Source organism: Empidonax traillii, unplaced genomic scaffold (genome assembly GCF_003031625.1).
Source record: "Empidonax traillii isolate 1590-97213 ecotype Southwest subspecies unplaced genomic scaffold, ASM303162v1 scaffold4:size3804566, whole genome shotgun sequence".
NCBI lineage: Eukaryota > Metazoa > Chordata > Aves > Passeriformes > Tyrannidae > Empidonax > Empidonax traillii.
In genome coordinates, this window is record NW_020955197.1 from 2,866,784 (window position 1) to 2,879,172 (window position 12,389).

Here is a 12,389-nt window from a genome sequence, read left to right on the forward strand (position 1 = left end):
AGAAAGAAAGAAAGAAAGAAAGAAAGAAAGAAAGAAAGAAAGAAAAAAAGAAAGAAAGAAAGAAAGAAAGAAAGAAAGAAAGAAAGAAAGAAAGAAAGAAAGAAAGAAAGAAAGAAAGAAAGAAGAAAAACAGACAGAAAGACAGAAAGAAAGATCCAGTAAAATTCTAGGAAGCTGATATAGACCCATCATAAATCAGTAAGTTATTAAACGTCCCAAACTATAAAAGCAGTATCACAGAAGATACACCAGCATGTTTTTCTCTTAGCAATTACTTGTACGTGACTGAAGATTTTAAAATAATCGAATAAACATTTTAAAGGACTTAACCATAAAGACATTTTTACACAGAGGCGTGCACTGGTATTAGTAATTTTCTTCCAAACACTCGGGAGACGTCGAGGGAAGGGTTTGTGGCAACTTGTCGGCAGTGGAACCCTCTGACCTGCTTGCAGAACACTTTGGTATCTGCATGCAGCCCGCGCCCTGGATTATTTTGCAGAAATGATGTGAACACGACGTAGAAGAACTTGTGTGTGTGTGTGTGTGTGTCCCTGGGATTCCTATTTCTGAGAATTAAAAGTGACACTTGACGGGAGTGGAGTCGGAGTGGTCATTTAATACACCCTGCCTTTGTTTTGCTGTATTTGAGAGGAAGATCTAAATACCCACTAAAGTTTGTTCACCTGTTTGTCTGTTGTAGATAAGAGCATTGGCAGTTTCTAAGTTTCACTCAAGGCTCTGCTGCTGCTATCAAGTAACATTTAAAATAACCTATTCTATTCCCCTTGACAATTGGCTTCGGCTCTTCGGGTGCGCTCACCCCGCACCCTGATTGCGCCGTTGCTCCTCGTGGTAGCATCAGGGAATTTTTTTTCTGGGAGTGTTGTTTTTCCCACACACACTTTTTTTTTTTTTTTTTTCCTCTCGTTTATGATTCTCCTGGCAGGTAGGAGCGGGAATGGCAAGTCCTGGAGGTGAACAGCCAGGTGTCACGCTGCTCGACCCCTCCACGCCCCCGCGCACAAATCCACGCGTCGTGGAACGTGTTCACATGTAATAAATTAAAAATAATTTTTTTAAAAATAGGGGAGTGGAGTGGTCCCTTCCGCAGCAGAGGAGGCGTCCCCCTTTCCCCGACACCTCCGGGCAGCGTCGCCCGCTCCCGCTCCATGCCCGCTCTTGCTCCGCGGCTGCTCCGCGCGGCCGCCGCGCCGCTTCCTCTGGCCGGGACTAGGTGGCGCTCCGCCTCGCGGGACTCGCCGCGCCACCGCCCCCTCCCGCACCGCTGCGGGCGGCCCCACACCCGCGGGGGGCCCGGGGGGACACGGGAGGGGCCGCGGGATGGGGCGGGGGTGCTGCGTCCTCAGTGGGGTGTTTGCCGCACTGAGGAAGGAGCAGGGGTAGACCTCGCACCTCCACCCGTGGTGAGCTCCCTCAGGCCACAGCGGCGCACGGATAAGGGCGCAGGTCCGCTGGCCGGGGATGATGCGCCTTGGAGAAAGCTCTCAGGGGCTCGTTCTTCAGGAATATCAACACGTCCACTGGAGTTACCCCAGTGTCCCTCTGCTATTGACCAATACAGATAATCATGACGCATCCAAAGTGCAGATGCCAAAAAATCAGTCACGGGCCTTGGATCATTTCAAGGCTGTGAAACGATCTTTTCAAGGATCTTTTCTATTTTGTAAAATTTTTTTTATTATTTTTTTTTCCAAGGCAAGAGTCAATGGCCGAGATAAAGATTGATAAGGCTAAATAGTGTGCATGTAAATACTATTTCCTAAAATCACTCCTCGCCTTGTTAGGGCTCCATTATAACCCCCGTATTTAAAGACTAAACGTCACTTCTGCTCAGAAGAAATTCTCTTTCTGCAGGACAGATTACCGTAGGAGGTAAAACCAACAAAGAGTGAATCAAGCTTTAAATCACAGGTCTGCTGTGGGATCATCGCGAGCGCTGTTGCTGACGTTATTACTGTTGTTAGTAGAACTGGGAGGCTTCTATCGTTTGCATCATTCCTGCGATTCTTGGAGGAAAAGTGGCCTATGAGACGGGGGAAAAAGTAGTAGTAAACATTGAATTATAGACGCTCTTTGCAAGCAAAGCGGGACGAGAATTGCTCGTTTAAACTAATTTTCTCAGAAATGTGGCAGCTTCTTTCTCAGTGGGATGAATCCGAAGGAGTTTGAGTGGTCTAATTGATAAACTTTATTAGGGATTTTGGATAGGATTATTCGTATTTGACTCCGTAGGATCGTTGTGGAGTCTCTCATTCTCTCTCAATAGGTGTTAGGCTGTAACTAGGAGGCGCTGAAAACCTAGGCGGAAAATTTACAACTTGATCAGCTTCAAACCACACACACTAAGCACCCCCCACTCAAAAAAAAATCAACCCCCCCCCAAAAAAAACAAAACACTAAAAAAACCCACACAAAACCCACCAAAAAAACCCCAACAAACAAACAAACAAAAACCCCACAACCACATAAAAAAAAAATCTGTTACTGTTGCAAACATATGTTACGGATTAAGTTAAGCAAATGGCTCTAGTTTTGCAAGGTTGAAAGCTGATAATGAAAAATTATATGCTAAAGAGTTTGGCTTTTGTTCTAGTGCCAGTTACTTAAAGCTAACGAGTCCCCTCTACATTTCAGAGAAATAATAATAAAAAAAAAAAAAAATCAACTGAACTTCATCCAGCTGGGAAGGGAGCCGTGAAAATTGACCTTCTGCAGAAGCTCTGCCTGCCCTGAGCTTTGAATTTCTCTCCAGCGAAGCTCGGAAGTGTATTCGTTTCAGGGAAGAAACAGGAGAGGACTCGAAGCTTACCCACTCGCCCCGCATCCCAACCTCCCTGCCGGGGCAGGAGGATGTTCGGAGGCCAAGGCACACTCCCTCTTCTCCTCGGGGGTTTCACGACAGACAGATGAGCACTCCGTTTGCCGAAGCATTGTCAAAAGCACAGGAGTTTGGACTTGTTTTTCTGTCCCATCTCTCTCTTTCCTCCGCAGCGCAAAAATCTTTGTGGCAACGTTAGTTAGTTCTCCCTTCGCTGACGACGAAGACTACAGTGATGAGTGGGGTTTCAGGAGGAAGGCTACTTCCTAAGCTCTCCCCTGCAGTTTGCCCTCTTTTCGCGCCCTATCCCGAACAGACGGCCCCGGTGCTCCCCCCGAGCGGAAGGAGCATGACCGCTCATCCAAAGGACGCCTCATATTGCTACACGGCGACAGTACAAAATCCCGTCCGAAGTCACAGCTGGTCCCCCGGAGCCGTACTGGTGGGGGGGCCAAGGGGAATAGGATGGAGGGTGGATCAGTGGGGCAGCGGGACTGGGAGGAAGACCCCTTCGCGCGGGACCAGGAACGCACAAGGACTTGCCATCCGCCCCCTGCTTACCCACACCCCGCACAGGCAGCTTGAATGTGACATTGACAGATGGCCGAAAGACGGCAAAACTCATTTCAAACGACTTTGAAGGGTTACAGGAAGAGAGGGCGAGGAGGTCTCCTGGCTCCTCTTCGGGCAGGAGAAGATTTGTTTATTTTTTCAAAGAGATGGTGGAATGAAGTCTCCAAAAAGTAAAATAAAACACATTTGCTGTATTCGTACGGGAAACTTTTTGTGTTCCCCAGGCGAAGGGAAGCCCAGGAGGGTAAAAACGCATTTGAACTACGATTTCCTTTCCGCAGATCTCGGCTAAACGCGGAGGTTCTATGTGGGAGCGGGGCCACGGTCAGGCAGGGCGTATGGGCAGGGCAGGGGAATACAGGGAGGCAGGCGGTGCCGTCGGCTCCATTGTCTTGGGATAAGAACCACGGGCGGACATTGTATTGGGAAGGGAGACAGAATATGAGAGATCTTAAAAAAAAAAAAATCCCACCCCTCCGCCAACAACCAAATTCTCCAAACCACCAAAACGCACAACTAAATATGAGGACCTGGAGTCAAAATCAAAAAAGTTAGGACGGATCTTAACGAAACTCCAGTGCTGCATTATCTTGCAAAGAGCTGGTAGAGCCTTGGGCTCAGTAAAGGTCTGGAGGCTCATTTTTTCAAGTTATAGAGTGGAAGACAGCTCTTTTACTATCTATTCTTAAAAAAGAAAAAACAACAACAACAATAATAATAATAATAGCAAGAAACAGAGAGAAAGAAAGGAAGGAAGGAAGAGAGAGAGAAAGAGAGAGAAAGAAAGACAGAGAGAAAGCAAGTAAGAAAAGAAAGCAAGAAAGCAGGAAAGCAAGCAAGCAAGAAAAAAAAAGAAAGATGATGAAGGTTTGATTCAAGACGGGGACATCCCTGGGAAGTCCCAAAACGATAAAGGGGAGACGACCAGTCGCTGCAGCGGGACTGTGGGGTGTGGGAACAGAGCAAACGGGACACGTCCCGCGAGGGAGGTGGCTCTGGGTCGGGAGGTGGCCCGGGAGGCGGCCCGGGAGGCGTACCCCCGAGCCGCGGGGGTCCTGTAACGAACCCCTTCCAGTGACAATGCCCGCATCCCAGGGCGCTGCGCCGGGACCGGGGGAGGACATCTCGTATCTCCGTGGAGCAAGGAAGAGGGCGGGAAGCCTTGTGCGCGGGGTACAGGCCCCGTAGGGGCCGTGGGATGTTCACACAGCACCGGGGTAGCCCCAGCACCCACACTTCCTCTCCGTCAGCTAGGAGGAGTGCACCGAGAAATTTAACTTCTCCCTGTTTTTTCCCTCCCCGTCCTCTGGGAGGGCGGAGTGTTTCTCCCTGCCAGCCTGGCGACTCCAGGTGCGTCGCTACAGCGAAGTGTTCGAGCAGAGCAGTGCTCTCTCTGTCCATGAGCCCTCCTCGAGGGACGCCGAGGAGGATATTCCTGGCGCAGTGAGACGGTCTAGGCTGTCTTGGAAGATGGGCGTAGAGGCTGGGCAGTGTCTGGGGGTGAGAGTCCCCGTGGGAGCGCTGGGGGTCCGCGGGGGTCGCGGGGACCCCGCGATCCCCGGCGCCGGCGCTGTCCGTGGTGCTGGGCCCGCCCCGAGCGCCGCCAGGCTCCGCCGCCGCCCACAGAGCGGGGGAAGAGGACTCCGAGATTCCCTGGGAAGAACGGCGTCTTGCCCGGTGGTCTATGCCCCGACCGCGCCGCCGCATGTCGGGAACGGTCCTGGCTTTGATCCACACCATCATCTTACTGCTGTTACGAGCCCATGGGAAACGCTTGGAAAGGCAATGCACGCCATCACCCGCAGTAACCATAGCTCGCAGTTTTGCATCCCTCTTTACCGCTCTCCACCCCACCCCCTGCCCCGAGAGTGTACACCCTAAATTGACAGAAAGTGCAAAGGAAACCATTTAAAATCCAAATAATCCTCACCGTAAAAACAAAACCAAAGAAACCTTAACAAAACCAAACCCTTTCAAAAACAAACCAACTCCAAACAAACAAACAATGCAACATTCCAAGGTGGAGAGGTGGGTGAGGGTAAGATTGCCCTCAGCCAGTCCCTCACCAGAAAACGAATCGAAGGTTGTATCTTAAGTAAAATAAAGTTGGTGGGAGAAAGGGTGGAATTTGGGTATGTAGAAAGGGGTCAGAGGAGCAGGGAAAGCTAGCCAAGTGATCAGCAAAACTGGAAACACCTGCCTTGCTGAGAACAGATCAGTATTTGCAAGTTCCACATGATGTTAGGGGCTTTCTCCACAAACTGCAGACAAGCAAGACCAGGCAAAATATTGTGGAGAGTATTATTTTTGTACCTGCGTGTTGCGGGGACACATGGAGGACCTTCCACATTGAGGGCTTTACTACAGAAGACAACATCATTTGGTGAGTTGAGCTTGGAAACGGAAGGCATAAAGCAGTCCCTCAGAGGAGGAGAGATGAGTGTAAAGGTTATTTGTCTAATTGTGGCAGAGATAGCAGCTTTCAAGAAGGTCAAAGTCTGGACACAGCCATTTATGAGGCATTAGGGGATTAGTTTGGGCATGAGTAAAGAGAAATAGAAATCACAAAAGGAGATGACTCAGGTCTCTCCTCAGAGGGGTCAGCTCTCTCCTTTGCTACATTTAGTGGGAAATAACAGATGTTATTGTCTCTGCTGGGGCAAACTAGCCTGCGGAACCATCCCTTGGGAATATTTACTCAACCTGATGGAAGGATACATGCAGTGTGGAGAAGCAGGAGATGCTTGAGACCAGGTTTTTCTCTCTTTCACTCAGTGACTGGGGTTGGTTGGCCTGTCCTTGCATCCCCCAGAACCACGCACCCCCCAGAACACCGCACCAGTAGTCAGACAAGTGTGGTGAAGAGACTCGTGTCTCCCAGTACTATTTTTATTTCCCACTCGTGTTTCACTTTGTTCCTGCAAAGTGAGGAGGCAGTGCGAGGCTGGCGTCTGCCTGAAGCGGGTGTTTGGAAATCACTCAGGAGTCAAAACGTCCCCACGCAACTCCCGCATTCTTCTCAGGTGCCAGTCTGTGCTGGAAACCCATTTCCCCCTGAAAGGCTTTTCGAGTTGATGTCAATGGCAGGGAAAAAAGAAAAAAAAAAAGCAAAAAAAAAAAAAAAGCAGAAGAAGCAGCGAAGGATAGCAGAAATGATTCTTAACCCACGCAGTGTCATGGGGCTGTGTGCTCCTTCCCAGGTGCTGCTCTCCTGCAGCAGGAGGTCATTGAGGGCTATGCTACTTGACACAGACTCCTTTTAAAAAATTTATTCTTCCCAAGAGCTCAGAGGGACCCAACCACAAGGCATCAAACTGTGGGCACTTCTCACAGCAAAGTCATGGCTTGGAAAAGACTGGGGGAAACTTTTGGAGTTTTTTGTGTTTTGGGGTTTTTTTGTATTTGTTTGTTTGGTTTTCTTTTCCCAGCAAAATTAAACATGTCCCCCAGGAATTTCAGCTCACCTACACCTCTGAGAAGTACCCCTGTACTCTGTGTAAATTATTTTATTTTAATTTTATTTTGATTTAAAGCAAGAACTAAACTTTTCCAGCAGTTATGGAGGATGTGGATGGAGGAGGAGGAGGGGGATCTTCTTCACTGTCAGTCAGTTTTTATCCCCAGGTTTCTACCTCCTCATAACAAGGTGTTTTGACTGAGAAGGAAACTTGGAGTATATGTGTAATAACTGGAGCATGTGGTTATCATGCAACTGATAGACCAGTATAAATTCTGCAGCTCAGGGAAGAGTTGTTTTCATATTATATCCAATATCTGTATCTTTATATGGGGGCAGTGCCCAACAGAAAGAATAAAACTATGATGAATGAATGAAGTTAAACCCACTGGTAATGGTGGGCTTGGTAAGAGAGGGGGTGATTGTTTGCATTTTTCACATTTGATGATTTTTTTTTTTGATTGCCATAATTTAAATGACACTACTTAGGATGGCAAAATTTAGAGATTCAGTAAAGCTGCTTGTCTGAATCCACTTTGAAGAATGTTACTGGATCTGAAATCCAGATCTAAGAGCTAATCTCTAGTTTTGCCTTCAAACGGAATTCAGCTACAAAGAGCTCGGAAAGATTTTGCATCTATTCAGGAGGCACAACATCTTTAATTTTCTGAGGAGCAAAAACTCCACAAGAAACTTCATATAGCTCCTTAGGTTTTGCTTAGCATATGTGATAAAACATTGATTGTTGCAGTTTGGTGACCCATGAAATTTGGGGGTTAGTTTTCTCTTCAGACTAGAGCATATAATTATGCAAATAAAGAGCTGTCACTGATCTACTGAAATACTCACAAACACATGCAATCCAAAATGGAACAGAAAAGTGAAATTTGTGGTATTATGATAGTACAATGATAAATGACACCTCCTTCTAAGTTTTTTAAGAAGTACATTTTTCACACTTTGTCAAGTACATCAACATAATGCAAGTGCACACACACACACATACACACATACACGTCCCTGTGAGATCACGATATCCACAAATGTGTGCAGAGGCACACACACATGCATCCTTCCACTCTGTAAGATGTAGCTCTACCCGGGTGTATGAAGGATGTACACATTCTTGGCAGGTTATTTTTGGCTTGGCTGACTAGAGAATGGTGCAATATGTGGTTCCACGCAGTTTTAGATGTGACACTTTTCATTTGTACTTCTGAATGAAATTTCTAGAGGGGTAAAAAACCCTACAATTAGTGATGTTTCTCAGAGGCAGAGGAAAAATGCATATTTCCCTGGAAAGCATCAGCTTCTTCTGACAGAGTCTGGGAGAATCACACTGTGACAACTGTAACTGTAACCAGTGTATCACCATGCAAATGAGGTATTTCTTTGCTTTTTTTTCCACATAGCCTTGTTGTGTGCTAGCTGTTTTCCTTGAGGAACATTATTTTTCTTGCTCTCTGTTCTTGACAAGGAAACTATTCTCATTGGCCCACAGCTTTAACAGCAGCATTTCAACTCACATAATGCTGTGCAAACTTTTTGGACAGGTGGACCATAAGCACTTGGGCAATGAGGAGCTGAGGGATTTTCCTGAAGATTCTATTGTAGGGTCAATTTTGTTGGCTTACTTTTGTTGCCAGTTCAGAGGTGTGGGTGTTTTTTTTTTTTTGTTTGTTTGTTTTTTTTTTTTTTTTGTCACCTTTTCATGCCCAGTGCCCAGTTCCCAAGTTGCCCAGTTCCCTGTGATGAAACTGGGAGGATGCAGGTATCAAACCTCCATCTGCTAAAGACATCACTGCGTGAGGGGCCAGTGGTGTGCACCTTTAAAAACACTGATTCCAAGGAATAGATTAAATGAACATTCATCCCTTCTAAGTATGCTTCAGGGCTACTGTTTCCACATGACATGGACATGGTGGTACATGCCAGGATGCTCCCATGCTCTTTCCGCAGCCCACACACCCTCTGCAGGTGGGGGCAGAGATACCTCCTCCCCCATTTCCAGCCCACAACCCTCTGCAAAGATCCTTCTCCATAAGAAACCAGTCAACTCCCTCTCCTAGGGTGTATTTTTATATGGTTTAGTGTTTACAAGAAGATAAAGGGGAGAGGGAAGCTTTATGCAGCTACCCGCGGATGATGTGGGGTGGGGGGGAGAAGCCCATGCTCACTTGAGAAGGGGGGCTGAGCCCTAAGCTGTGGGGCTGGACATGCAGCCCACCCCACAGCATGGAGGAGACTAGCACAACCCATACCACACCCACAGCTTCAACACCCACCCCTGCCACCCATACGAAGTCCTGTTTGCAAATACACCTCACCTGCACCCCTCATGTGTTTTCCAAGGCTGGGGGAGCTGCTACCCATGCAGCCCCCTCACTACCCACCAGGGACCGCGGCTCCTGCGGAGCTTTGGTGCAGGACACAAAGCATGCAAAGAGGAGAGAAAAGAGCATCTTTATTTTTTGTTCACTGCAAGCAGAGCAGTACCAGGACCCCCTGTGCTTTACAGTCTGCCACAGAAGTGATAATGTGAGCTGGACCGAGAGCACAGTAAAGGAAAATACTTTTAGAAAACAGTAAGCATTACAGTAGAAATTTTTGTAAAGTTCATTTCTCATTGACAGTTAAAAAAATAGATCTGCTCCCACAATATTTGGCACCCCACAGACCTCATGGCACCTCTCCAGCAATGAAGAGAGGAGGGTGGCAGGGTGTGCATGCAAACCTCCCTAGCCTCGCCATCCTCCTGGGCTGTGGGGCAAAGCACAGACACTCAAACCATGCCATGCAAACTCTCTCCTTTACTCCTAAGGGCCCAGGGGCTGGGGTGCACATGGGCCTGGGGAGGAGGGGTTGCAGGCTCCCGAGGTGGGAGATTAGGCCAGCCACAGGCAGCAGCATCATCCGAATGGGAAGGAAGGCAGAGACTGGCAGATGGGGGGAGCCAGATGCAGTCCTCTCCCCCTAGCAACAAGTTTCCCTTCGAAAAGAAAAACTGCCAGGCATGGATTTTGCACTTCCCTCTGCGAAGGCATGGCCTGACACCTCCCCCACCCCACCCAGGGGAGATGCTCCAAGCATCCTTCCCCAAGGGGAGAGGTTAAAAGCAGTGAGCTGACTGGAGCCGACAGTTGGGGAAGTGAAGCCCTGCTGCCAGTAGAAGCAGGCAGGAATGTGAGAGCTCCGTGGGTTCAGATAGCCCCCCACCACCAGAGGATTTAGGCACAAACCCAGCCAGGTTTCCCCTTGGACCTCACTACTACCCCATCTTCCACATGACCTCGTTTTAATGCTCCCCACCACCATTTCTGGCCCTCAGTTGTGGGATTGGAAACATTGCATGGGGAGGGGTGGGATGGGGGTCCCAAACCCATGTGTTTGAGTGTCGCTTCCTCGGCACTAACAGCATCGGGGTGAGGGGGGCATAGCTGTCAAAGAAAAGATCACTTAAATTTAGTATCATCAATAGCAAAGGAGCTTAATTAGTGTGCTAGCTCACAGGGCATGCTATCAGGAACGTCTTGTCCCTCAGTTTTAGTGGAGAGAAGATGCCTACAACAACTCTGATAGCTACAGACACATCCCCATCATGTGCTGCGTGGTGTCCCCACACAGAGCAGCCCCACGGGCCGCCCTTCACCTGAGCACCTGGGAAAGTGGTGATGAACACATGAGTTAGGCAAAAGGCAATAACCATGGGATGGCAAGTCATTACAAACCCAGCATATGAAAACAGAAGCAACTTTGTGTTTAAAAATAAACAGGAAAATATGCAACATGTCTCTCTTCTTCTTCTTTTTCTTTTTTTTTGCTGTCATATTTCACAGTGTGATCCAGCCCGTTAATGAATAGGCTTTTTTTTTTTTTTTTTTTTTTTTTTTTTTTTTTTTTTTTTTTTTTTTTTTTTTTTTTTTTTTTTTTTTTTTTTTTTTTTTTAAATGGAGCTTTCAAAGGGAAGAGAAGATCTACAGATAATTGATCTGGCAGGAGAAAAATATAACAGTGGAGCTTTCCTAGAATTCTGGACGAAACTTCCTGAATACTCTTACCAACAGAAAAATGAAAGAGTTAAAAGTCAATCCCACTTGGTCCCAGAGAAAGAGAAGGCTACTGGGTGTAAAATCATAGGCTGGTTAACATGTCTGAGTTAGAGAGCTGTCTTTTAAAAAAGAGTAATTCCTGTTTTGTTCTGTCTCAAAATAGAAGGAAGCTACAAAAAATCCTGCAGGCGATAGGACTGCAACGAAGTTGCTAAATTCTGGCATCAGCTTAGTGCAGGGCTACGTCAGGGCAATTAGAGCTGCACCATGCTGCACTGTGCAGTACCACTGTCAGCCTTAATCTGCACACTGACGAGCAGTACGAAATCCAAGTTACAGCCCACAGGAAGCACAACCAGTGAACCCATATTGCTTTGACAGTTGCACTCATCTAGAAATAATGCAAAACGCTATTTAGATGTATACATCACGACCCTGTGCTCTAGGAAGAAAACAATCTAATGAGGGTTGGGAGACTCCTTGCAGAAAACAAGAAGCAAAGACATTGGTGATGGTGGTGGTGGCTTTTTTTTTGTCTCCCCTCCTTTTAGAATTCTTCATATTTTATCCTGTTGGAACGCCGCATTGGGGTTGGTTTCACCAAGCTGTTTTTTGCCTTTATAGCCTCGCTGAAGAACTTGAAAACAGATGGAAAACTCTTCCAGGAAGTTAGTTCATGGCGTTCTGTACCTGTAAAACACAAAGGTGACAGTTTGACTAGGAGTTGTTCTGTGACTGCTGGTTGCTTGCAGGATAAATACAGGGTAAATGCCCAGGTAAATGCAAAAATGCAAAACCTGGGGAATTCATCCAGCTGCTGGCAGCTGGTCTAGGGGGAGCCTGGGGAGGGTCAGGACTGTTCTCTGCTGAGCTCAGGGACAGTTAGGTAGGAACAACTATACACACACTCAGAGAGACAGACACACAAACATACACACTTGCTCATGCAAATGCACAGTCAGTCAAATCACAGATCAGAGATCCTTAACATGTCTTGGGTATGGGAAAATGAGATCCCAAAGTACCCTGTTAATTAAAGCTTTGTTAAAGCACCTCATCTGTTTTGCCTAACTTGGGAAAAATAAAGTATCTACTTTTCAGGACTGGCATACTTTGTATTATTTATTTTTCATTTTTCACCTTTTAGACTGGCACCTTCATTTTTAAGTGAAAGAGAATACATGACCTGAATAACATCATATGTATCATGAAGGCATCTTTTGTGCACCCTTTCCCACAGATGATATTGAGGGAATAAAGTGGACCTTTCCTGTTTACATCTTCCCTCTGCATACAGATTTACCTCTGGGGGTTTTTTCTATGTTTTGTTTTGTTGTTTTTTTTTTTTTTTTTTTTTTTTTTTTTTTTTTTTTTTTTTTTTTTTTTTTTTTTTTTTTTTTTTTTTTTTTTTTTTTTTTTTTTTTTTTTTTTTTTTTTTTTTTTTTTTTTTTTTTTTTTTTTTTTTTTT

General features: G+C 46.5%; 1 protein-coding gene across 3 annotated transcripts in view; it reads right to left on the reverse strand.

Annotated features, from left to right (window-relative positions):
- Window positions 1-10,817: 10,817 nt before the first annotated feature.
- FAM172A (family with sequence similarity 172 member A) overlaps window positions 10,818-12,389 on the reverse strand; it is a 265,625-nt gene continuing 264,053 nt past the window's right edge. For all 3 annotated transcript variants that reach the window (XM_027878113.1, XM_027878123.1, XM_027878104.1), the window contains exon 11: window positions 10,818-11,611. In XM_027878113.1, the coding sequence (XP_027733914.1) occupies window positions 11,469-11,611 (143 nt within the window). In that variant the 3' untranslated portion in view covers window positions 10,818-11,468. The remainder of the gene's footprint in view (window positions 11,612-12,389) is intronic.